The sequence below is a fragment of the Podarcis vaucheri genome (assembly GCF_965113315.1).
Source record: "Podarcis vaucheri genome assembly, chromosome: 6".
Classification (NCBI taxonomy): Eukaryota; Metazoa; Chordata; class Lepidosauria; order Squamata; family Lacertidae; genus Podarcis; species Podarcis vaucheri.
This window is the reverse complement of record NC_138764.1, coordinates 85272615-85296862: the sequence shown is the minus strand read 5'-3', so window position 1 is coordinate 85296862 and position 24248 is coordinate 85272615. Positions and strand designations below refer to the sequence as shown.

The following is a 24248-nucleotide window of genomic DNA, read 5'->3' as shown; positions in this document are numbered from 1 at the left end:
GCAGCTGATCGGTAAGGGATCGGGAGCGAGATAAGGGACGCTAGTGATAAAGGAGGCTGCCTGGGAGGGGGGAGGCAAAAGCCCATGGATCCTCAGGATTTTTACATTGGGTCACCCCAAATTCACTATCAGATCACATAGCATGTCCATGGCTACAGCCTGCACCAAAAAACCCACACATCCACTGTTTCGTGGGGCCGCAATGGCACAAAAACATGGTTACAAAGCGCGGATCCACATGGATTCTCAGGATTTTTGCATCGGACTACCCCAAACTCACCGTCAAATCACATGTCTGTGGCCACAGCATGAACCACAAAAATCATACATCCACTGTTTCATTCAGAATATTTTTTTCCCCTGTTTTCCTCCTCTAAAAACTAGGTGCATCTTATGGTCAGGTGTGTCTTATGGAGCGAAAAATACGGAAAGTCTCATGTTCTGCCGAGGTGGGACTGGGAGAGGCTCCTGCCTGAACCACAGCCAATCAGAGCCACTTGGTGTGGCTGCCTCAGTACAAGGCAGCTTCCTGCCTACTTACCATCATTCCTGTAATGAGCTTTGCTTGACTGACATTTCACCTGGTCGTTCCTACTATACTCATCAAATTTCCTTGTAAACCTCATATTGAAACCCTCCTGCGTCATTCTCAGCTAAATATTCAGGCCCAAGAAATATACCACCGGTCTTTAAATAAGATGCAAATGCTTTTATTCTTCATCTGCTCCTTATCTCGTTACTTGTGCTGCATTTATAAAACTGGAACTTAACCTGCATCTGAGAGATTGTGTCTTAAGAGACAAGAGGATAAAGAGGGAAAGGATTTGAATATTGTTGTTTAATTAGTTCTGAAATCCAGTACTAATGCGGGTGGCAAAAAATATGCAATTAGGGAGCCCTTTTTATAACAGACATTCATTAGAGCCAAGCTCAGTTTAAGATTAATTCATTATAATTAAAAACATGATACAAAGTACCGTAGACCTGTAGTCCTTTAAAGAAAAAGTGCTTGGAGAATGATTCATCCATTATTCATAGCCTGTACTTTTGTCTGCTAAAGGAAAACCTTCCTAATCATTAGTATTAATCCACGAGATAGCTGTTCCAAAGGGCATTGCACCACTGGGACCTGCAAGGAGAAGATGCAGCAGAGAGGACTGCTGTCCAGGACTCCATTGCATCTCTCTCTTCCATCACTCATGTGCTCCATCCCCACAACAGCCTGCCAGCAATTTAGGGATGCAAGAAGGCAGCATTCTGAAAACGTTGCACAGGCAGTAAAACTTGGCTTAGTTACAATGCTGAAAGTTCCTAAATCATTGGTATAGGATCACAAGAATGGCTTGGAGCTGGTTGCTCCAAGCTCAACCCCTTTTAAACATTGAGCTTCTCTGCTAGACTGGGGTACAACAATTGGCTTTGTTACCTTCCTCCCAAGGTGAGGTGGAGTGACCTAGCTAAACCTGGCAGAACAGCTTACTCTATGGTGTTAACCCCTTCATGCATTAATTAGACTAAGCGTGTTCGTCCTATGAGGCTGGTTATCTCACATGTACTTCTACAAACCTTTCCCCCCAAGTTTGCCAATACTTCTCAGGGATGTGGGAGGAGCTGTTGGCTGCATAATCAAAGGCGCTGGCAGTCTGAACAAAGGGAATTATGGAATCGCAGAAGCCAGAGAATTCACAAAATTCCATTTCAAAATGGAATTAAGAACCTCCATCCATGACTGGCAGCTTTGTTAGTTGCTTAACAGTACTATCCCATTCATGTTTACTCAGAACTAAGCACTCTGTATTCAAAGGGACTTACTTCCCAGGTAAGTGGTGCTAAGATACAAGGACTAGGCTTGGGACTAGGTTTCTTGAGAGTCTGCCTTATCTCTTAACTGCGCTCTGGGGGAGAGTTTCTCTTGCAATTTCAAAGATTTCAGAAGCCCATTTCACAGCAAGTTGGAGTTGGCTTTTAGCATGGCTGACCATGTTCTGTGGACAAGCATTCCTGACAAGATACAACAAGCACCCACTATCTGCACTTTCCAGAAACAACTGAAGACATTTGTATTTCATGAAACCTTCCTAGCTAGATGAATACATCTCGGCCATACATGTCTGTTTTGTATTGTTTTTAAACTCATCAATTGTTACTTTTTCTGGTATAACACAGCAGTTTGCTTTGGGGGCCGCTGATGCTGCTTCAGATATTAACACTGTCTGCCTAGGTCCTTGCCTACTTTCCTTTGTAAGTAAACAAAAATGAGGTCCTGGCACTTTCGCCTCCCAAGGAAACAAATCTTGCCATGACTGCCTCTGAAACAACCATCGGGAAACACAGTTTGGTAAATTCAATGAATCTCAAACTGCTTCTAACATAAAACTGTTATCAAGCGATGAATAAAACCTAATGGGGGGCTCCCAAGGGAATGAATTTTGTGATAGTTTTTGACTTTGCCTGGAACATGCCCAGTGGCTTTCTTAATGGAAATTGTGGGCATGATCTAGCCAAAATTAAATATAAGTCTCATTGATTTCAACTTCAGAAAGTTAAGAATATGCTCAGCTCTACCAATTAAATCAACTGAATGTGGTTTTTTATTTTTAAAAATGTGGTTTTTTAAAAAATAAATAAGATAGCAGATTTGTTTTGAAAGAAAGCACCTAGACTACATTAACTAATTTATTTTTCCCTGGTGTGCATTTGCATCAAATCCATTCCATTATTAACTTCATTCTAGCAGTCCTATCCCTTCCTCATGGGAAGCATCACTATGCTTCAATGCACTGTGAAAACTAAGCATACCTGTCATGGGTATGCCAAGGCTTTTGCAATCTGGGATTCTCATTAAGTAATCTCTAATCTCATTAAGTCAATCTAGTTAATTATTTTGAAGGAGACATTTTCTCCGGATAAAGACACTCCTTCAAGCATTAAGTTTCTATTGACAGATTTGTCTACAGCAAGATTAATGGGAAACAATGGTCATGAGATTTAAACTCCAGTTACAGGGGGAAATAAGACTTTGCTGGATGCTGAGAACATCTTTCAAACAAGTAATCATCAAACCTTTTTGCCAGTCAGTTCCCTGGGATGATAAAGTGGTCTGAATCTTTTTGGAAATGTGTGTGTTTGGGGAGGGATCCTGAAATGGATGGAGCAATCTTAAAAGATGGCCCTAATTTGGACAAAGTGCTTGTAGAACACAGGAAACTGCCTGACCTTATAGGTCAGGCTATTTGTCTGTGGTCCAGAGTTAGCTACTGCAATAGCAGCTCTATGGGGAGTCAGAGACATCACTTGCTACCTTCAATTGTCAAAGATTGATCTTTTACTATTTTAACGAATTGAATTTATTCATCACATCCTATATAAGCATTGGTGACCCCATGTTTGAGGAGGTAGACAATTTTGTCTACCTAAGGTAAAGGACCCCTGACAGTTAAGTACAGTCTCAGATGACTCTGGGGTTGAGGCACTCATCTTGGTTTACAGGCCGAGGGAGCCAGCGTTTGTCCGCAGACAGTTTTTCCGGGTCATGTGGCCAGCACGACTAAGCCGCTTCTGGAGCAACAGAACACTGAAACCAGAGCAGCACATGGAAATGCTGTTTACCTTCCCACCGGAGTGGTACCTATTTATCTACTTGCCCTTTTTGGGCGTGTTTTCGAACTGCTAAGTCGACAGGAGCTGGGACAGAGCAACGGGAGCTCCACCATAACCAGCAACCTCTCCATTGATGCTGAGCTGGACAAGTGCATGGGCAATGCAGCTATTTCAATGACTTGCCTCTCCAAAGGGTATGGGAGAATGTGGTGCTAATGACCAATACTAAGATGGAAGTCTGCCAGGTTTGTGTGTTGAGCATGCTACTTTATGGTAGTGAGACGTGGGCAACTTATAACCATCAGGAGTCATGTCTCAACCCCTTCCACTTTCCTGGGTCAGGGAAATTTTGGGCATCACATGACCAGGCAGAGATTCAAAGATGTGCTCTCCCAAGCCCACATTCCCAGGCTGTTTGCACTGTCTCAGTGATGTCCACTCTGGCTTGGTCTTGTCCACAGAATGGAAGATGGCAGGTTCCCCAAGGATGTGCTCTATGGGAACCTGGCTTCAAGCAGCAAGGTCATTGGCAGACCAAGAAGTTTGCAAGCATGAAGGGTGGCAACATCAACACTACTGTATGGGAATCCCTTGCAGATGACTGCAGTGCCTGGAGACAGGCAAGTTACCGTATTTTTCTGTGTATAAGACGATGCTTTTTGGCAAAAAAAAAATTAGGCAAACATTGGGTGTCATCTTATAAATGGATAGTGAATGCGGGGGGGGGACTGCAATTAATGGCAGCAGCAAGCAGGAGATTGGCAGCAGCAATTGGGCGGGTGATTGGTGGCTGCGGCAAGGCCTGCTGGCGATTGGCTGCCGCTGCAGCAATTGGGCAGACGATTGGTGGCTGCGGTAAGTGGGCAGGTGGGCTGTTGGTGGTGGCGAGCGGGCAGACAATTGGTGGTTGCGGTGAGGTGTGCAATCGGCAGTGGCTGTGGCAAGCGATCGGCAGTGGTGGGCAGGCAGGTGAGCGATTGGCGGAAGTGACCTTCCCCCCCCCCAAAGCTAAACAACTTAATTTCTTAATTTTGGGTTAAAAGATAGGGGTTGTCTTATACATGGGGGCGTCTTATACACGGAAAAATACGGCAGGTTGTGCATTCGTAGCAGAGACCAGAGGAGGAATGACTGCTAGTAGGAGCACAAAGAGAAGAAACACCATGGAGCATCTGTAGCAGCACAACTGGAGGCCTTCACCTGCCCCAGCTGCAACAAAACATGTCTCTTCCATATTGGTCTCAACAGCCACAGCAGGTGCTGCGACCTTCCAACAGTCTGATGTCACCCACAAAGGCACACTCCTCCATTGTCTCCCAAGACAGACAGATGTCAACAAAACTGCCCCCTGCCACTGTCTTACTATTATGAAGCGAACATGAGGCTAGTCATATGTAGTCTTGCCCTAAAAATAACACATGCAACATGATGCATCACATTCAATGGGGTTTAATCCCGAGCATATTTAGGACTGCAGCCCTGCCTTCAGCAAGGAACACACAAAAAGTTGGAACAATCCTTATTCATTATTGCAGTAATGAGTCCCAAGGTTGCAAAGCATATCTGCTGCAATTACAAGGACCGTCTTCGTTTCTCTTTTGGCATATGACCCAGTTTTAATCAGCTATTTTAAGTGGATGATTTATGGCATGAGCCTTTTGCAATTCCATTGCCCTCTTCATAACACAAATGCCTGCTTGCTCACAGAGCTTTTGCTCTAATACTTTTCTAACTGTCCTGGACAGCTTCGTTATGAGGGTAGGCTTCTTGGCCCACAATTTTCTTGGGTGTATTCATTCTGCAACTGCTAAGTAATTAAAAGTTATTGAGAAACATGAGCAGACAGCGATGCTGGCAGATGATGATCCAGGAACTCTGCCAAAAGCAGAACTCTGCCAGAAGCAGCATTCAAGATAGACAACGGTTGCCGTGCTAATCCCTGTGTTGACAATAGTGGCATCTTATCAAACTAGCAATTGGTAGAGGAGGTGGCAAAGTTTCCTTTATTAAGCAGGACCATATTTTAGTATCTAAATGGATAAGCTACTCCAGAAGTGTAGCTAAGTTAGGCCTAAGCAGTGCTTTTTTTCCCTGAGGATACACATGCCTGTACCTGAAGTGTATGTAACCCAAGGTACCACTGTATTTTAATTAACTGACTGTGATTTTATGTGATTTGTGCTATTTTTACTGTTGTTAGCCGCTCTGAGCCTGGCTTTGGCCAGGGAGGGTGGGATATAAATAATAAAAAATTATTATTATTATTATTAGTAGTAGTAGTAGATTGCAGCTGTTATTCTCTCAGCCCCAGTCTCTCATCTGCAGTGTGGGGTCAATAATGCAGGTCTGCATTACAGGGCTGTTGTAAGGATACTTGACATAATGTTGGTGAACTGCTTTGGCTATTTAAAATGGGCTACATAAATACTTAGGGCCAGGGTCAAGAAACCCATTCTGCTAGTGGAAGCCAGAACAAGGACTCCCACTAGCTTCCCCCCACCTCACCCAAATCTTCGGGGGGGGGGGGGTGGCGGTCAGGAACACTCCCAGAACAGCATGCAAAGAGCGGAGAGATATTCCCACTGGGCAAGCAAAAATGCTCGAGCAGGAGAACAATCTCCTTATTGCGACATTGAATTCGAGCCTAAACATGATGTCACAAGGATCTCGCTTCTTAGTGTGCATTTGGAGAGGGGAAATAAAGCCTAAAAGTAAACACATAGTTATTTTTCTCCACTGTTAATAGACTTATCAATTATTTGAACAGTCTTTGGGGGGGGGCCGTCAGCCACCAACACACTGCAGCGAAAAATAATATGCCCGTTAAGTCAATATTTAATAACTGCCATAGACTTGTTCCCAATACATCCCAAATTATGATTCTTTAATGGGCTTTCCTCCTAAAGTCATTTCTCTACAAAGTATTTTCTCAGGTGCCATCTTTCCTTGCTATGAAAAATTAATGCTGATTTCCTCTCATTCTCCCCCATGCAGATGACAGATAAATAAGCCATGTTCCTAGTTATTGGAGCCTTTTTCTGAAACTTGAGCTACACTCTTATCCTGGAAGAAGGAAGAAGAACGTTCTTGATAAGCCAAAGAGACTTTAATGAGGGTAATTACATTGCCAAAGCTAAGAGAACATTTAGCTGCTGCGCAGCACACTCAGATCTCTATATATGCTTTTAATCAGCTTGCCTACTGGTCTACTGTGAATTATAAAGTTGGATGGCAGCTTTGGGACAGTCGTGCAACGAGAGGGTGGAGATGAAGTTCCATTTTTAATGGAGAATAGTTGAGAATCTCAGTGCACCAGCCAGCGCAATTGCTGATCTCTGGGCTCTTAACGTTTGTGACACACAAAAGCCAGTGCCAGCCCAACACATTTCGCTGTCTGAAGCAGAACTCTGATGGCAGCCGTACTTCTTTTTGGTGCCAATTCTTGAAAAAGAAGTTATTTTGCCTGGCTGGAATGTGTCCTTGACCTGTCTTGATTGCCTACATAGAGAATTTATTTTATTTTATTAATTCCCTTCCATATGCATTTCAAAAATGTAAAACAGCTGAAAACAGATTAAAACAAAAACAGAAAATAGCAACAGGTTAAAAAACAAAGCAACCAACCAGTACCGGTGGGAGACTCCTATTCATCCCAGTAAGGCTTGCCAGAACAAAAATATCTTCAATTGTTTCTGGAAAGTGCAGATCTGTTGTATCTTGACAGGAATTCTGTTATGCACAACAGGGGCAGCTACACTAAAAGCCCTGCTCTGAGTTGTTATGGAGCAGGTCCCTGAGATCTCTGGAGCTTGCAGGAGAAGCTCTCTCACAGACAGCAATGATCTATTGGGTATAAAAGGAACAAGGCACTCTCTCAAATAACCTGGTCCTGAGCTGTATAGGGCAGGAGTAGAGGAGAGCCAGTGTGGTGTAGTGGTTAAGAGCGGTGGACTCGTAATCTGGTGAACCGGGTTCGCGTCTCCGCTCCTCCACATGCAGCTGCTGGGTGACCTTGGGCCAGTCACACTTCTCTGAAGTCTCTCAGCCCCACTCACCTCACAGAGTGTTTGTTGTGGGGGAGGAAGGGAAGGAGAATGTTAGCCGCTTTGAGACTCCTTCGGGTAGTGATAAAGCGGGATATCAAATCCAAACTCTTCTACTATGAAATGAACGAAGCTTAAGCTTTAGGGCTCCTAATCCTGGACGGCTCCCAGAAGCAACTTAAGTTCACATTGCTACTTTTTTTTTAAAAGGGTCTAGTAGACACAATTTGAGTTGCTACTGACTCTCAAACCTTGGGATTGTTGTTCTATGTTCTTTTCTTTTCCTTTTTTATTAATATGTTTATTGATTTTTACAAATAATTTCCAAAAATCATACAACATACTTTCTTATCTTATACAATGTTCTGGACTTCCATCAACTGCATCTGAAGATTTTCCAGTCTTTATCACTTAATCTGCATTTCATTATTTTCAGTATTACATTTAATCCTCCTTCACTAATAATTCTTATCATAGTTTTCTCTGCAATATTTCGCACAGTCCTCCTTACAAAACTTCTTGCAATCCTACCAGCGTAATCTGTTGATTACAGTTGCTTTTCAAGTAGTTCATATATTTAATCCAATCCTCTGAGAATCTCTGATCCCGCAGGTTTCGAATCCTTCCTGTCATCTTATGCAATTCTGCATAGGGCTGTATGTTATGTATGTATGTATGTATGTATGCATATTTATGCATGCTTTGCCCTAATATATGCATTTTTGTACACATTTTTAGTTGGAGAATTGAATCGCAAAATTTGTAGAGGTGCAAATTTCGAAGGATAGCTGTGTTAAGTTTGCATGGTGTTTTGTGGTGTGAATTAGGTTGGTTTATGTTAAAATGCAAACCAATTTGAATTTCCACCTCCTCCTTAGCCAAAAAAGGCTATATAACTTAGAGGGAGCACGAAGGCCATCTTGCTCAACCCCAGGCAGTGCAGGAATCCACATTTTGCCTAATGGGGGTCTCGAACCCATAACCCTGAGATTAAGAGTCTCATGCTGTACTGACTTTGAGCTATTCCAGCTGATAGTCTTTAAAGTGCTACAAGGGCACATTTGTTATTTTCTGTGGCAACTACCCCTCTGGGGTCAGGCATTTCTGTTCACAAAAGATGTTCATATTTGACATTTTAGACGCAGATCCCACAGACAACACTCCTGTGGCTTGGTGATTTCTTTCAACTAATTTATGCTCCAGAGGAGAAAAGTACTTGATAGTTATTCTATCAGTACATGACTCTATTGTACCTCCAGGGGTCAGATCCAACTTTAATTAGCTGCAGAACCTCATTAGAGAAGCTATTGATATGAAATGGAAACAAAGAACAGGTGTCATCTCTGTCTTATCATTCTATGTCCTTAATGAGAGCTTCACTAATGGAAAATTAAGCTTCACGGTTTGGCAGATTATGACAATTCAGCTTGGTTTAATGGTTGGAACTGGATGAAAGAGACAACGTAATGTATTTTTAAGGGTGCTGTCGATCTGCAAGATGTGAGCTGGTGCTTTTTGTGCTCTTGGAGAGGGTTGGGGGTTGGTCGGGCACAAAACTAAATGTTAAATCTTTCCCCCAAAGACTAAGCTCTTCAAAATCAACAGCAGTATTCAAACTGAACTGAAGCTCCAGTCAGTAAGCTGGTCTGGTGCAGCTGAACAAATGTTTGGTCTGGAAAAAATAAAGGCTCAATCCTTAACTCAATTGTGTAATGTACAGTGGTACCTCGGGTTAAGTACTTAATTTGTTCCGGAGGTCCGTTCTTAACCTGAAACTGTTCTTAACCTGAAGCACCACTTTAGCTAATGGGGCCTCCTGCTGCTTCTGTGCCACCACTGCACGATTTCTGTTCTCATCCTGAAGCAAAGTTCTTAACCTGAGGTACTATTTCTGGGTTAGCGGAGTCTGTAACCTGAAGCATATGTAACCTGAAGCGTCTGTAACCCAAGGTACCACTGTACTGGGTGAATGGGTAAACAGCTGCCTCTAATCCTAACTTGCCTAACTTCACAGGGTTGTTGTAAGTTTATTAAAAGGAGATATGCCCCGACTTTTGCAGGGGAGCCTACCATTCTCATCTTGCCAGAGGTCCATCAACCAAGGTCAAGGAAAGCCCTGAGTTGGCTATCGCTGAGCAACGTCAACTTCACAAGTGAAAAAGAGGGAAAGCTTGATGAGAAAAGAAAAAGAGTTGGTTAAAAAACTGGGGAATGAGGCATTAAAACAAATAATAAAAAGGGCAAAGATGACTGGAAAATTCAGGAACCAAGAGGATAAAAACTTTGCAAAAGAATGGGAAAAATGTATTAGGCTATCTAAGAGACCACTGTAAGCAGATGGAAACATTGGCAGGATTTTTATTTCACTTGTGGCGTAACAATTACAGTGGACAATAAGGATTGATATAAAAGTTAGAGATTGGAAGAATATGCAGTTTTAAATGCTTAAAATGGGACTCCATGGAGGGGGTTGGGGTAAGTCCTGAGATCCAGAGAAATCTCTGTATATGGATATATATTTGGATTTTTATAATTTTGTATTGGCAAAATCAAATTTCAGAAAGAAAAGAAAAAGAGGGAAAGCACTGTCCTCCAAAAGAAGACAAAAGAGTTATTAGTGGTTTTGCACAAGTTTTCCATGAAATGTGCACAAGGTAATTTTGGTGTATATATGCTAATGTGGAAATAATGAGCATAATTTTAAGAGAAATACGGTGCATCTCACCATAGTGGATGACCCATGTACCTGCTCAGTTTGCTGCCTTAGTCTGCTGCCAGGGGCTAATGGGCAGCTCCAAGGCCTCTGTTCTCCCTTCTGAGAGTTATTTATCTTTTTTTTTTATAAGATATTTATTACAATTTTCAAAGTATTACAAAGTAAAAATAAACAAATAATAATAAAAATAAAAAAATAAAATGGTTAAAAACAACTCATTTTTTCCATTACTTATTTTTCATTAGCTTATTTCCCGGACCTCCTCACGCCTCACTTTTTTGTATTCCAGTTCAGTTTGTTGGTTCAGCAAATCCTTACCCTCTTTGTTTATCCTAATCATTGATCTTAAAATATTGTAATGTTAAATTTTTGCCTATTAATAATCCTTTTTTCATATTCCCTTATAGTATTACAGCTGAAAACCACTTAATTTCTATCCAACATCATTCTAACATTCATTAATTTTACAATATTTCTGTAGATAGTCTTTAAATTTCTTCCAATCTTCTTCCACCGACTCTTCTCCCTGGTCTCGGATTCTGCCAGTCATTTCCGCCAGTTCCATGTAGTCCATCACCTTCATCTGCCATTCTTCCAGGGTGGGTATATTTATCTGCAAATCAGACTTGGACTGAACACCTCTTTAAATAGACACCTGTCCTCTGTTAGCTTTTCAAATAGAGGACCACCCTCTGGAAGTAGGACACATGGCCACCCTAAAGGACAGGCAGCCCTGCAGTTGTCCAGGCAACAGCGACAGCATCATCGCTAGAAGCTGCCGACTCAGATAGGAACAGGGCAGAGATGAGCACTCCTGTTGCCAGGGCAACGGAGATGCTACCTCCCATTGGATAAGTCTACTTATTTCCAGTGCTGTTTAGTTGCTTTCATGATCAATTGCATACCTAACTCTATATGCAAAGATTTATGAAATACTATGATGGAGTAATTAAACTGCAGTTTTAGTGGATTAATAATGTGGACAAATTGCTTTAAAAAAATCTGTAAAACGAATTTGGTGCTTTAGCAAGTTTGTTCTTTTTAATCTAGCTTTTAGGGTCGTTCTCTCCAAGTAAATGAGACTCTTTGGACCATTTTGCTTCAAGAGCTGCTCCAAAAGTTATGAAACGCTCCTCATTTCAGTTTTCAAAGGCAGGGAGAAAGGAAGGCTTTGTCTGCTTCTGGGAGCCAAAAAGAAGGGCAGAAATTGTGGCTCGGTGACAGACTTGCATACTTTGTGCCCAAAAGGTTTCAGGTTCAATTCAGTGAATCTCCAGGTAGGGCTGGGAAAATTTCCTGTCTGAAACCCTGGGAAATCGCTGCCAAAAACGGCTGCCAACATTGAGCTATATAGACTGGTGATGTGATTTGGCATAAGAGTCCTGTGTTGGAAATTCTGCAGGAAGTCACCCCAAATTTCTGGGCTAGAGCAGAAAAGGTCCTGCGCTGTGTTTCCTGGGTTTTAACTTCCACTCCTGCTAAAATGGCATTTTCAGCAGAATTTCATTGCATGTCTTAAGGTATGCAATTCTGAGGACACCAAGTAAGTTAGTTGGGACTGGATTGTTTCAACTGACATCAAACACTTAGGGTTGCTCTACAGATCTGGGGTCATACAGTGTTGCCTCTTCTGTTGTAGAGCTTCAGCGAAGATCGTGTGAACAAGCTTCTTCCAATATTCCACTCCCAAGGAGGGCTCTCTAGGGCAGGGACAAGGAAGTTGTGGCCTTCCAGTTGTTGCTCAACTCCAGTTCCCATCAGCCATATATGTTGCAAACGTGCTCACCAGCATGAACACCTGGCATGGTTATATTTTAATAGTTAGAAAACAAAGCAGCAGTTGCTGGAGATTTCTACGTTTGTGGCATTGCATGTAAGTGCAAGGTAGATAATTAATGGTTCTGCATTTGTGAACACTGCAGAGCTGGGCTAAGATAAGAGAAAACTTAAATTGTGTGCATGTTTCTGAAGCCAGGTGCTTTTAAATCCTGTATGGCATACTGGAGTCTATGATCTTTAATCAATAAGCTCTCTGGAGCACTCCCTGCTCACCCCGCCAAAGTAGGTCTCATAGAGTTCAATGGGTCTTGCTTCCACATGTTTAGGCTTAGGACTACGGCCCTGAAAGCTCAGTCTTGTGCACATACAGTGGTAGCTCGGGTTACAGACGCTTCAGGTTACATACGCTTCAGATTACAGACTCCGCTAACCCAGAAATAGTACCTTGGATTAAGAACTTTGCTTCAGGATGAGAACAGAAATCATGCTCCGGCGGTGCAGCAGCAGCGGGAGGCCCCATTAGCTAAAGTGGTGCTTCAGGTTAAGAACAGTTTCAGGTTAAGAACGGACCTCCGGAACGAATTAAGTACTTAACCTGAGGTACCACTGTACTTGAAAGCAAGCCCTCCTGAGTTCAATAGGGTTCAATCCCAAATAGGTATGCATAGGATTGCAGCCCTAGTTAATTGGTGTGGCTTGAACATGGCCTTTATGAGAGTATGGGCTTTTCCACACTTCTGCTTGTCCCATCCTAGATGGGCTGTTTTCCCCTTGCCCTGCTCCTTTCTCAGGGAAAACTCACTCTTTAGCTCTAAACCACAAGTCCTTAGCTTAGGCAGTGAACCTACTTTGGGTGTATTCTCCCTGTCATTTAGATGGAGATGTGTGCAGTCTACTCACCCAGATCTGGTTCTGAGGGAACCATATGCTTTTGGCTTTTTGCAAAAGTCTGCTGGGTACAGCACTGATTGGCCAGCGCCCGAGTCACAGATGGTGTCACTTTCCCTCCTTTTCAGGGAAAGGCTGTGCTGATTTGTTAACCTTTGTGTCAATCACAGCATCAAACATCCCCCCCTCTCCAAAATGAGTATTAAAAAAGCAAAACAAATTTTGCAAAAATATTGAACAAATATTTAATGGGTTAAATACGCCATTGACTTGAAGGAGGGGGACGAATAGGAGTGAGGGGCAGCAGATAGCCTACCTGAAGCAAGGGATGCTGGGCAAACAGGAGCAGGTGAACAGGATGCAGCCCATTGACTATATGTGCATTATTATAAGCTTGAAAGCTCATGCCACACAAAGCCATCCCCCCTGGAGATCCTCCTGTTTCTAAGTACATCTGTCTTCACCTTTATGGTTTGAAATGACCTATTCAAAAGCAAATAGGCTGTCTTGCATCAGCTGAAAAGTTTACAGCCATTAATGAAAAAAAATATAGCCATGATGAAGCACATCGAGAAGGAAAGCTCAAAGAGACAAGTGGCTGTCTGGGCTTTACAGAGAGCATTTTGGCATATTTTTGAGCCGAGAGTTGTACTGCCACAATTGGAGAAGTGTGAAAGCTGAATAACTGCCTCAGGTTAGCTTTATAAAATGTCTAGCTGCTCATCATTTACAGACCCTTCCAGCTCACAACATGGAGAGCAGGAGGAATCAGATGAACCTTCTTCTTGTTCCTCCTAAATGGGCCACCTGAGGTAAATGCCTATAATTTTGTGGCAAAACAGTTGCCAACAAAAGCACCTCAGCAAAAAACCATGCCCTCCCTCCCTCCCTCTGTCCTTAGGTCTGTGAAGAATCAGCTGTGTTTGACATTTCAATTTGGATGCAATTGCTAGCATCCATTAGGCAGAAACCACAAAAGAGGTTCTTAACATTTTATTTTTTTTCTCCATTCTAATATAAGCAAAAGCGAAGGAATAATGTCTGTAGCTTTATCTTCCCAAAGGGCTGCAATAAATCAGCCCCATGTGGTGGCTTTGTAGCTAAAGCGTTTATTATTGTAGTGTCAAAAAGTTGACACTTAGATATAGGCATTGAAATCAGGGGTAATTACATTCCTGTATTTCTGCCATGGATCTCTGCCCTCCTAATAATGTATTTGATCCTCGTGTCGCCTCTCCCCATTAGCCCTATAATTATCTCCTCAGGAACATTTGGTGTACTCGCTCAGCCACACGGAGAACTATTTTAAGTAGTCAACTTCTTCCTATCCACAGTATTCTGATGTGCTCCAAATCATGTCCCTGTGCCGACTTTGGGAGTATCAGTGTTATGAAATGCAATACTCCAAGCTCAAATTTGAGGTCTGTGTCTTGTCGTTGTTCTACCCCATCATTTGTATAAGCATCTGTACATGAAAAGAGCTTTACAATGTGTCTCTTATCTTCACGTTTTATTTCCTATACATTTCTGGGCCTAATTCAAAGTGCTTAACATAGGTGTCAGCTCCCTGTGGCCCTGGGTGCCTGAGCACCCACAAAAAGAGAGCCAGTGTGGTGTAGTGGTTAAGAGCTGTAGTCTTGTAATCTGGGGAACCGGGTTCGCGTCTCCGCTCCTCCACATGCAGCTGCTGGGTGACCTTGGGCCAGTCACACTTCTCTGAAGTCTCTCAGCCCCACTCACCTCACAGAGTGTTTGTTGTGGGGGAGGAAGGGAAAGGAGATTGCAAGCCACTTTGAGACTCCTGAAGGGGAGTGATAGAGTGGGATATCAAATCCAAAATTCTCCATGAAGGGGCCAGGCACCCACAAATTTCGGCGCCAGGGCCATGAATGCTGCGTGGTGCCCTCGGCCCCAGACACCCACGGTTGTGGGGCCAAGCTGGCTTTCCTGGTGCTTAGGGGTGTAAGAAGGCAGCAAAGTGCATTCTCCAATTAAATGAGAGTGCGTGTTGCGGTGTGGGCCACCAGGTCAGCCCTGTGTTGCCGGGCAGATTTTTGGCTACTGCCTGGGGCTTTGATTGGACGACCGGCTTGCTGGGGCAAATTGCATGTTGCAAGTTGGTGGGTAGGACCATTAGGCTTTAAATACGAGGCTCTTTGGTTTCCCTTTCTCTTTTGCAGAGTGCATCGGATCAATTCTGGTCTGTACTTGTCACCACTGGCACTGTTTCCGTTCCGCTGCAGTTTGGTTTTCTCCAAGTACTACACTAGAACAGTACTTGCTGCTCACTATTTAGCGTAAGTTATGTAAGTAATGTTCATTTCAATGTACAGTGGTACCTTGGGTTACATATGCTTCAGGTTACAGACACTTCAGGTTACAGACTCTGCTAACCCAGAAATAGTACCTCGGGTTAAGAACCTTGCTTCAGGATGAGAACAGAAATTGTGCGGCGGCGGCGTGGCAGCAGTGGGAGGCCACATTAGCTAAAGTGGTACCTCAGGTTAAGAACAGTTTCAGCTTAAGAACGGACCTCCAGAATGAATTACTGTATTTTTTGCTCTATAAGACTCACTTTTCCCCTCCTAAAAAGTAAGGGGAAATGTGTGTGCGTCTTATGGAGCGAATGCAGGCTGCGCAGCTATCCCAGAAGACAGAACAGCAAGAGGGATTGCTGCTTTCACTGCGCAGTGATCCCTCTTGCTGTTCTGGCTTCTGAGATTCAGAATATTTTTTTGTTGTTTTCCTCCTCCAAAAACTAGGTGCGTCTTGTGGTCTGGTGCGTCTTATAGAGCGAAAAATACTGTAAGTTCTTAACCCGATGTACCACTGTAAAGGAAACAACAAACAATGTAAAAAAAGGTCATTAATTAACATATAATTTTCAGGCTTAACAACAACATTAATTATCATCATCAGTCTTTATTATGGTCCAGAGACCCAACAAATCATTAGAAAGCAATACACAATTCATACAGCCTACCTCCAGGTTAAACAAGCATTTTGTTCAGAATATAGGAATCATTTGTCCTTGCAACCACTGATAAAAACTTTGCCACTGCTAATGTTCTAGCATTTGTCCGGTCTTCCAGTAGGAACCTGACACAGTAAGCCTGTGATTTTCCCGGGAAGGGTACCAGCAAGGGTAGTATCAGTTCAGCCCTGGCTTGCTCATATTTTGCACAATGCAACAAAATATGTTTTATGGAATCGATGTCTTGAGCACACGAACAAAGTCTGTCCTGGTAGGAATTTAAGAATTTAAGAACGGAACTGTGAGAAACGGAGAGAAACCAAAATTGGCAGAATAGCCCTTCCCTACATAAATGCATTTAACATAATGGGTTGTTTGATACCCAGGTGCCAGCACAGATTTTCAAAGCCTCAATGCGGAATCTGCTGTTCTAAGTCCCTATAGTAACCCAGTTCAGTTCAGCTTGCTTTATTTTCTAACGTAACAAGTGCCAGCCCCCCATCTAATATTTTTTACTGCTCCGCTGCTGGAGTGAACAGAGACCCATTTCTGATGTCTGATCTAGCATGCCAGTCTATCAACAAAAATCTTGCCCATGGGAGAGAATGCAAATTTCTTAGCCTGTTTGTCACAGTGCCGTTTGTGTTTTGTGAAACAAACAACAAAAACCATGTTATGTTTGCAAAGTTAAGCAAGAAACATTTGTAACACAAGACAAACTTTGGGGGTGAGTAGCAGGCCAGGGAGCATTGAGGTAAAGTATCCTCCTTGTGTTGTCTCTGCCGTTACCATTTTCTCTAAAGCAGACATTTACTGGTTTCCTTTACTCTTTTCCTTCTGGGGGAGGGAGGCTCTTGTGTTATGGTGGCCACCATGGTGTGCATATGCCCCCCTCCCCCCCATACTTCAGGCAGAGTCCCCTCCCCTCCTCTGCCCAGTTGCAATTAGGTTTGATAGGTTTTCTTCAAACCTAGTTGCCACACCAAAGGAAGCATTTTCAGGGGAGAACAGCTGGAGAGGGAAGGGTTAATAGATGTTGGTCCCAGTAGAAGGTCCTTTTCAAGCTTAATTATTGTAGGGCATGGGACTGATCTTCCTGGAGTTTGTAGCTTTGATAGGGCTAGCCAAATCTGTCAGTTTTTGTTTCTCTGTTTCTCATTTCCCCCACTTTCCATTCTCCAGATTTCCACATCAGTTTGCAAAACACACTGTTAACGGAAAAATCCGAGGGCTCTCTTGGACAAAACAAAGACACCAACCAGGAAAACTTGGAGCAAAACAGCAGCCTGTAGGCTTGGCCTTTATTGAACTGTTGCAACAGGGTATTCCCTTCACTTGCAAGAGAGAGGAAAGACCCAGAACAATGGGCTGCAAGACCTTATAAAAACTTTTGAAATTCCCCTCCTCTAGGTCAAGCCCACCCCAGAAACATCATGCATACATTACAGAAAGGAGGGGTTGACATCATGCATACGTTACAGAAAGGGTTGACATCATGCATACATTACAGAAAGGAGGGGTTGAGGGAGGAGTTGTGGTGGTAACCTGAGTGTCCAGTCACCCAGCTGGTTCCTCCTTTCCCCCTCCCCATGAGTACTTTCCAGGTGACAATGGGGAGTTTGCAGTTTCCTGCCCCCAGAGGGAAGATCTGATCATTGTCCTTTGTTTCAGCCTGTGGTGAATCCACTGTTCTTTGTGATTTTGATTGTCTTCTGTCTGGGATTATCAGGGTTGACATAGCAACTGGGCAGGGCTCCTGTGGATGTGCTGGGATGGTGAAGGGATTATGGCTGACCAGAAACCAAGCACCCCCCTTTGATAGTCCTTGTCACATGGAGTAAAAAATGGAACAGTGCAAATCCGATGTATGGTTGATTTTCTATGAATTTATAACAGAAATGTGGCGTATGTAGTGTGTGAGTGTGAGTGTGTGTGAAGTTTGTGCAAACAGAATGATTGGGGTGGGGGGGTTCCTGCTACAGTTCCCCCCTTCGGAGATAAGATTGCAAAGGTGGCTACTTTGCAATCCTTTTCTCCGCACAATTTAAGGTGGTAAATAATAACCTGGTATTCTCCGTCCCAGATGTGTGTCCATGTGAACCTGAAAGGGACTTGGATATCATGCTACTTTAAGGATATTTGCATAGAAATATAATGGTGTAACAGTGCACATAGTTAGACATAGGATATCACGTAAATTAATATTTTGTTGCTCAGTTACTTGTGGTATTCTAGCACCTTGGAAGAAATATTTTCTTAATAGTGATCTATGCTTTACATTTAGGCAGGAAGGTCCACTAATGACTGCAAAGTGCAGTTTGCTTCCCCCCCGCCATTTTTGTGTTCTCAGGTGCCAAGCTAGCTCTTCTGTGGTCTCACACCAACATAGTGCTACAGCAACACATCCTGTCTGTTGAATCCCCTCAGGGCTTTCAATTAACCATGTTGCCTGGCATTCACCATAGCTGGCACAGGTTTGGGCATCTCGTGAGGGAGAGGTCTTCGCCTTGGCCTTTAGCTATGGGATTTTATTATAGGCTGTGGTCATGAGAAGTTGCTCACTTGCACTTAAAGGACCAAAAAGCTAATTGCAGCCTGGATACACTTGCCCAATTCAAACTGAGTCCAATTTGAATTTATCTTGCCCCATGGTTCTCAACTCTTCATTTTTTTTTTTTTTATAATAATTTTTATTACATTTTTCCAAATTACAAAAAGAACAGAAAGAAAAAGCAGAATAGAAGAAAAAAAGGAAAAAGAACAGAAAATCACATCCATTTCAACAGCTTATTTCAAATTTCCATTGGACTTCCCCACATCTCCCGCATAATGCATTCTTGATAATAAAGTCATCAGCAAATTATACCCTTATTTCGTGTGTTTCTTTATATTTTCCGTTGCAATTTAAGTTTAGATCTCTTATTCTCCATTTACTCTAAAAATATCATTTTTACCCATTTAAACTTTGATTCTTTCACAAATGTTAGCAATTTCATAGATAATTAAATTTCATTGCTGGGGCTAACGTTCCAAATCATACGACGTCTTATGTTTCATACAGCTTATAATACTTTTGCAAATAGTCTTTAAATTTTTTCCAGTCCTCCTCCATTGCCTCTTCTCCCAGGTCTCGGATTCTTGCAGTCATCTCGGCCAGTTCCATGTAGTTCATCAATTGCGTCTGCCACTCCTCCAGTGTGGGCAAATCTTGGGTCTTCCAATGCTTGGCGATAAGAATTCTTGCTGCAGTTGTAGCATACATAAAAAAAGTTCTATCCTTTTTTAACACCTTCTGGCCGACAATGCCCAGAAGGAAGGCCTCTGGTTTCTTGGGAAAGGTGTACTTAAACACCTTTTTTAACTCGTTATAGATCATTTCCCAAAAGGCCTTCAATCTTGGACAAGTCCACCAGAGGTGAAAGAATGTCCCTTCTGCCTCCTTGCATTTCCAACATTTATTATCAGACAAATGGTATATCTTAGCAAGCTTGACTGGGGTCATGTACCACCTGTATACCATTTTCATAATGTTTTCTTTCAAGGCATTACATGCCGTAAACTTCATACCGGTGGTCCATAACCTTTCCCAGTCCTCAGACATAATATTGTAACCAATGTCTTGAGCCCATTTTATCATGGCTGATTTAACTGTCTCATCCTGAGTGTTCCATTTAAGCAGCAAGTTGTACATTCTCGATATTACCTTGGTCTTTGGTTCTAACAACTCTGTCTCAAGTTTCGATTTTTCCACCTGGAATCCTATTTTTTTATCTAGCTTAAAAACCTCATTAATTTGGGCATAATGTAGCCAATTTTGCACCTTATCCTTTAATTTTTCAAAGCTCTGCAACCTCCAATTACCTCCAATGTTTTCTATTATTTCCCAATATTTCGGCCAATATGCCTCCATATTGGATGTTTTCCGAGCTTTGGCCTCTATTGGTGAAATCCACCTCGGGGTTTTACTTTCCAATAAGTCTTTGTATTTTTTCCAGACCATAAATATTGCTTTTCTGACAATATGGTTTTTAAACATTCCATGTGTTTTCCCCTTGTCATACCACAAATACGCATGCCAACCTAACGAATTATTAAAGCCTTCCAGATCTAGGACATCAGTGTTTTCCAATAAAATCCAATCTTTCATCCAGCAGAAGGCCGCAGCTTCATAGTATAACCTTAAGTCCGGCAGGGCAAACCCCCCTCTCTCCTTTGCATCAGTTAGTATTTTAAACTTTATTCGGGGCTTTTTGCCCTGCCAGACAAATTTAGAAATGTCCTTCTGCCACTTTCCGAAACAATCCACTCTGTCCACAATCTGCAAGGCCTGGAACAAAAACAACATTTTTGGCAAAACGTTCATTTTTATAGCTGCAATTCGGCCTAACAAGGATAGTTTCAATCTTGACCAAATTTCTAAATCTTTTTTGACTTCTGACCAACATTTTTCATAGTTATCTTTAAATAGATTCAAATTCTTAGAAGACAGATTAACCCCCAGGTATTTCACTTTTTTAACAATGTTTAGTTCTGTTTCCTTCTGAAACCCCTCTGTTTCAGTAACCGTCAAGTTTTTCCCTAACACCTTAGTTTTTTGTTTGTTCAGCTTAAAACCCGCCACCCGACCAAATTTCTGAATCAATTCCAAAACTCTTTTTGTACTAGGTTCTGGCTCCTGTAATGTTAAAACCAAGTCATCTGCAAATGCTTTCAGTTTATATTGTTTCGCTCCGACCCGTATTCCTTGTACCTGCCGATCCTCCCTTATCATATTCAGCAAAACCTCCAGGACTGAAATAAACAACAGAGGGGATAGGGGGCACCCCTGGCGTGTTCCTTTTTCAATATGAAGTTCTTCTGTCACCACATTGTTCACTATCAACTTAGCTTTTTGTTCTGAATAGATTGCCTCTATTCCATTCTCAAACCCCCTTCCCACTCCCATCCCTTCCAAGTTTTTCTTCATAAATTTCCAAGAAATGTTGTCAAAGGCCTTCTCCACATCAATAAAAATTAACACTGCTTTGGTGTTAATATTTGTTTGTAAAAGTTCCAGAATATCGATAATGTTCCTGGTATTATCATACAAATGTCTACCTGGGAGAAAGCCTGCTTGGTCCTTATGGATTACTTCATTTAGTACTTTTTTAAATCTGTTAGCCAAAACATCCGCAAATATTTTGTAATCCACGTTTAGGAGTGAGATGGGGCGGTAGTTCTTGAGTTGAGTCTTTTCAGTTTCCACTTTAGGTATCAGTGTGATGAATGCTTCTTTCCACGTATCTGGTGCCCTCCCTCCCCCCATAATCTGGTTGCAAACCTCCATTAATGGTTGTATCAAATAGTCTTTTAAAATCCTGTAGTACTTGGAGGTGAGTCCATCAGGGCCCGGAGATTTGCCTAGTTGCATATTCTGAATGGCATCCTCGATTTCCTGTTGTGTTATTTTACAATTCAAGATTGATCTCTTCTCTTGAGATAATTTTGGTAGGCCGTTATCTTTCAAGAATTGTTCTATCTCAGTTGCTTCCTCGGATTCTTGTGTGTACAGTTTTTTAAAGTATTTCTGGAAACACCTTCTAATTTCTCCCGGTTTCTGAATGTTTTTCCCTTCAACTTCTAAGTTGGTGACATAATTTAATTTTTGTCTCTTTTTCAACTGCCAAGCGAGCAGTTTCCCACATTTGTTCGCAGATTCAAAAGATCTTTGTTTCATTTGTTTGATTTTCCATTCCACTTCTTGGTTAATCAATTTCGCATATTGTGACTGGTGAAATTTGATTTCTCTTAAAGTCTCTTTTGATTTTGGATTCACTCTTAATTTTTTCTCTCCATCACTTATCTTCTCCAATATCTTGTCTTTTTTACTATTCCAAAGTTTTTTCTTGATTGTATTCTGTTGTATCAGAAACCCTCTCATAACAGCTTTGCTTGCGTCCCAGATAATTCTTTTTTCCACCGAGGTATTCAAGTTAATTTCAAAATAATCCTTTAAAGTTTTTTGGGCCTTCTTTACGATCTCTTGATCTCTTAACAGGTTGTCATTCATTTTCCATCTGAAGGAGTCGGCAGTAGTAAATCTCATTTCCATTTTCAAAGCGTTATGGTCGGAGCAAGTCTTTGGGCAGATTTCTATTTTTGTAGTCTTAGGTGCCAGCCCTCTAGTTGCCCAGATTTGGTCGATTCTTGTCCATGACAGGTGGGCCTCAGAAAAGAAAGTTCCTTCTTTACCTAGGGGGTTTCTCGTCCTCCATAAATCAATTAGGTCCATATTGTCAGTTAGTTCAAAGAAAGTTTTTGGTAGTCTTCCATCTTTAGTCAGATTCTGATTCTGTGACTTATCCATCAAAGTAGAGACGACCCCATTCATATCTCCCATCATAATGATGTTGGAATAGTCCAGATAGTCCAGTAGTGTCTCATGCAGCTTCTTATAAAATTCTGATTTCCCCTCATTTGGTGCATAGATTCCTAATATCAAGACTTTTTCTCCTTGGGTCGAAATTTCAATAGCCAGGATTCTTCCTTGTTCATCTTTAAACAAAAATTTTGGTGATAAATTCTCTTTGGCGTAAATCACCACGCCTCTCTTCTTGACTCTATCTGATGAAATAAATTCTTGGCCTAATCTTTTATTTGTTAACACCTTCCTGTGTGACCTGGTCACATGGGTTTCTTGCAAGCAAATTATATCCAAATTCTCTTTCTTTAGAATATGGAAGATCCTTTTGCGTTTTTCTGGGGAATTCGCGCCGTTAATGTTCCAACTATACAGCTGCAGAGACATCCTGTGTCAATCTGTTGTTACTCTTGTTGGGTGTCTTCTTTTTTGTCCAAATCCGAGGGTGGTAACTCTTTTCCTGACTCTGGTGGTGGCCAAATAGCTGCCGCTCCTTTCTGCAAGTCTTCTCCGTGGTCGTGTAGGAACTTCTGGCTATCCTCTTTCGTTTTGATTTTTATCTTCTTTCCTTTATATTTGAATGAGAGGCCTTGTGGGAACTCCCACCTGTAAGGTATTCCGTTACCTCTCAAAAGTCCAGCTAGGTCAGTGTAGTTAGATCTTAGATCCAGTAATTGTTTAGGAATATCCTTGTAGATTTGTGCTCTTCTGTCCTGGATCACAAGTGCTTTATTAAAATGTAGGTCAAGTATCTTGTCTCTCTCCTGCTTAGTCCTTAAAATAATCAAACAGTCTCTAGGTCTGTCCTTCCCGGCAACCCTTCCCAATCTGAATGCAGTTGTTATTTTGAAGTCTGTATCTTCGTTTATACCCCAGAATTTAGAAAATTCTGCTGTTAAAAAGCCAATCAAGTCCTCTTTCTCAATCTCTGGGATAGAGCGTAATCTCAAATTATTTTCCCTGTTTCGCAGTTCCACCAAAGACAGATAGGCCTGCTGGTCAGTAATATGTTTATGGAGCGGCCTTACCTCTCCTTTCAATTCCTCCACTTCTTTAGTTACTGCTTCTACTTTTTCATTCGCAGCCTCGGCCAATTTTCGATTTTCAGATACCACGTCCTTTAGGTTTCCAATGTCTTGTGAATGCTTAGCCACCTGTTCAGAAAGTTTGGTAATTGAGGATGTGGCTAAGTCAATTTTTGCAGTTTGGTCATCCACTTTTTTGTTCAAAATTGCAAATTGTTGTAGCATTTCCTCTAGGAGAATGTTGGATCCCCCAGCTGCCATATCTTCACTTGTTGATTGTTCTGATTCTTCAGCTGGGGTTGTTGGTAATGGTGCAGCCTGTAGTACCGCAGGGACTGAAGATCTGCGGGCCTGGGAAACCAAAGTTGTTTGTACCAATTTGCCTTTCCCTGCTTTCGACGCAGCTCTTGTTTTTGGTTTACCACTCATTCCACACTCATTCCACACCTGTCTTTGGATTCAAGGTCAAGCTGTCAAAAGTTCCATGGGAAAGACAGGCCTCAGAGTGAGTAACCAGACCACAGAGAGACAAAACAAAGTCAGTTCTCAGGAAATTGTAAATCCCAAACTCCACTAGGGGGAGTGTTGTTCAGTTCATGAAAGAAGAAACAAAGTTTCAGTCGCCATTAAAGTTCCTACAGTTAGTTAAATTAATCAGTGTCTTTAGAGAAGATCTTTTCCCTCTGGCAGAGCCCTCTCAATTTTGCCACAATAGTTTCTTAAAAGGTGCAAAATACAGTTACTTAATTGTATCCACCGGTAATGCCTCTAAGTATCTGTTTCAGCTTTGTAAGTGTATCCGCAACACAACTTTTTGCCCGCT

At 42.1% G+C, this 24248-nt stretch overlaps 1 protein-coding gene across 1 annotated transcript in view; it reads left to right on the top strand.

Annotated features, from left to right (window-relative positions):
- Positions 1-4114: 4114 nt before the first annotated feature.
- LOC309534182 (thyrotropin-releasing hormone receptor-like) overlaps positions 4115-24248 on the top strand; it is an 85592-nt gene continuing 65458 nt past the window's right edge. The window contains exon 1 of the mRNA XM_082226279.1: positions 4115-4220. Within this exon, the coding sequence (XP_082082405.1) occupies positions 4198-4220 (23 nt within the window). The 5' untranslated portion in view covers positions 4115-4197. The remainder of the gene's footprint in view (positions 4221-24248) is intronic.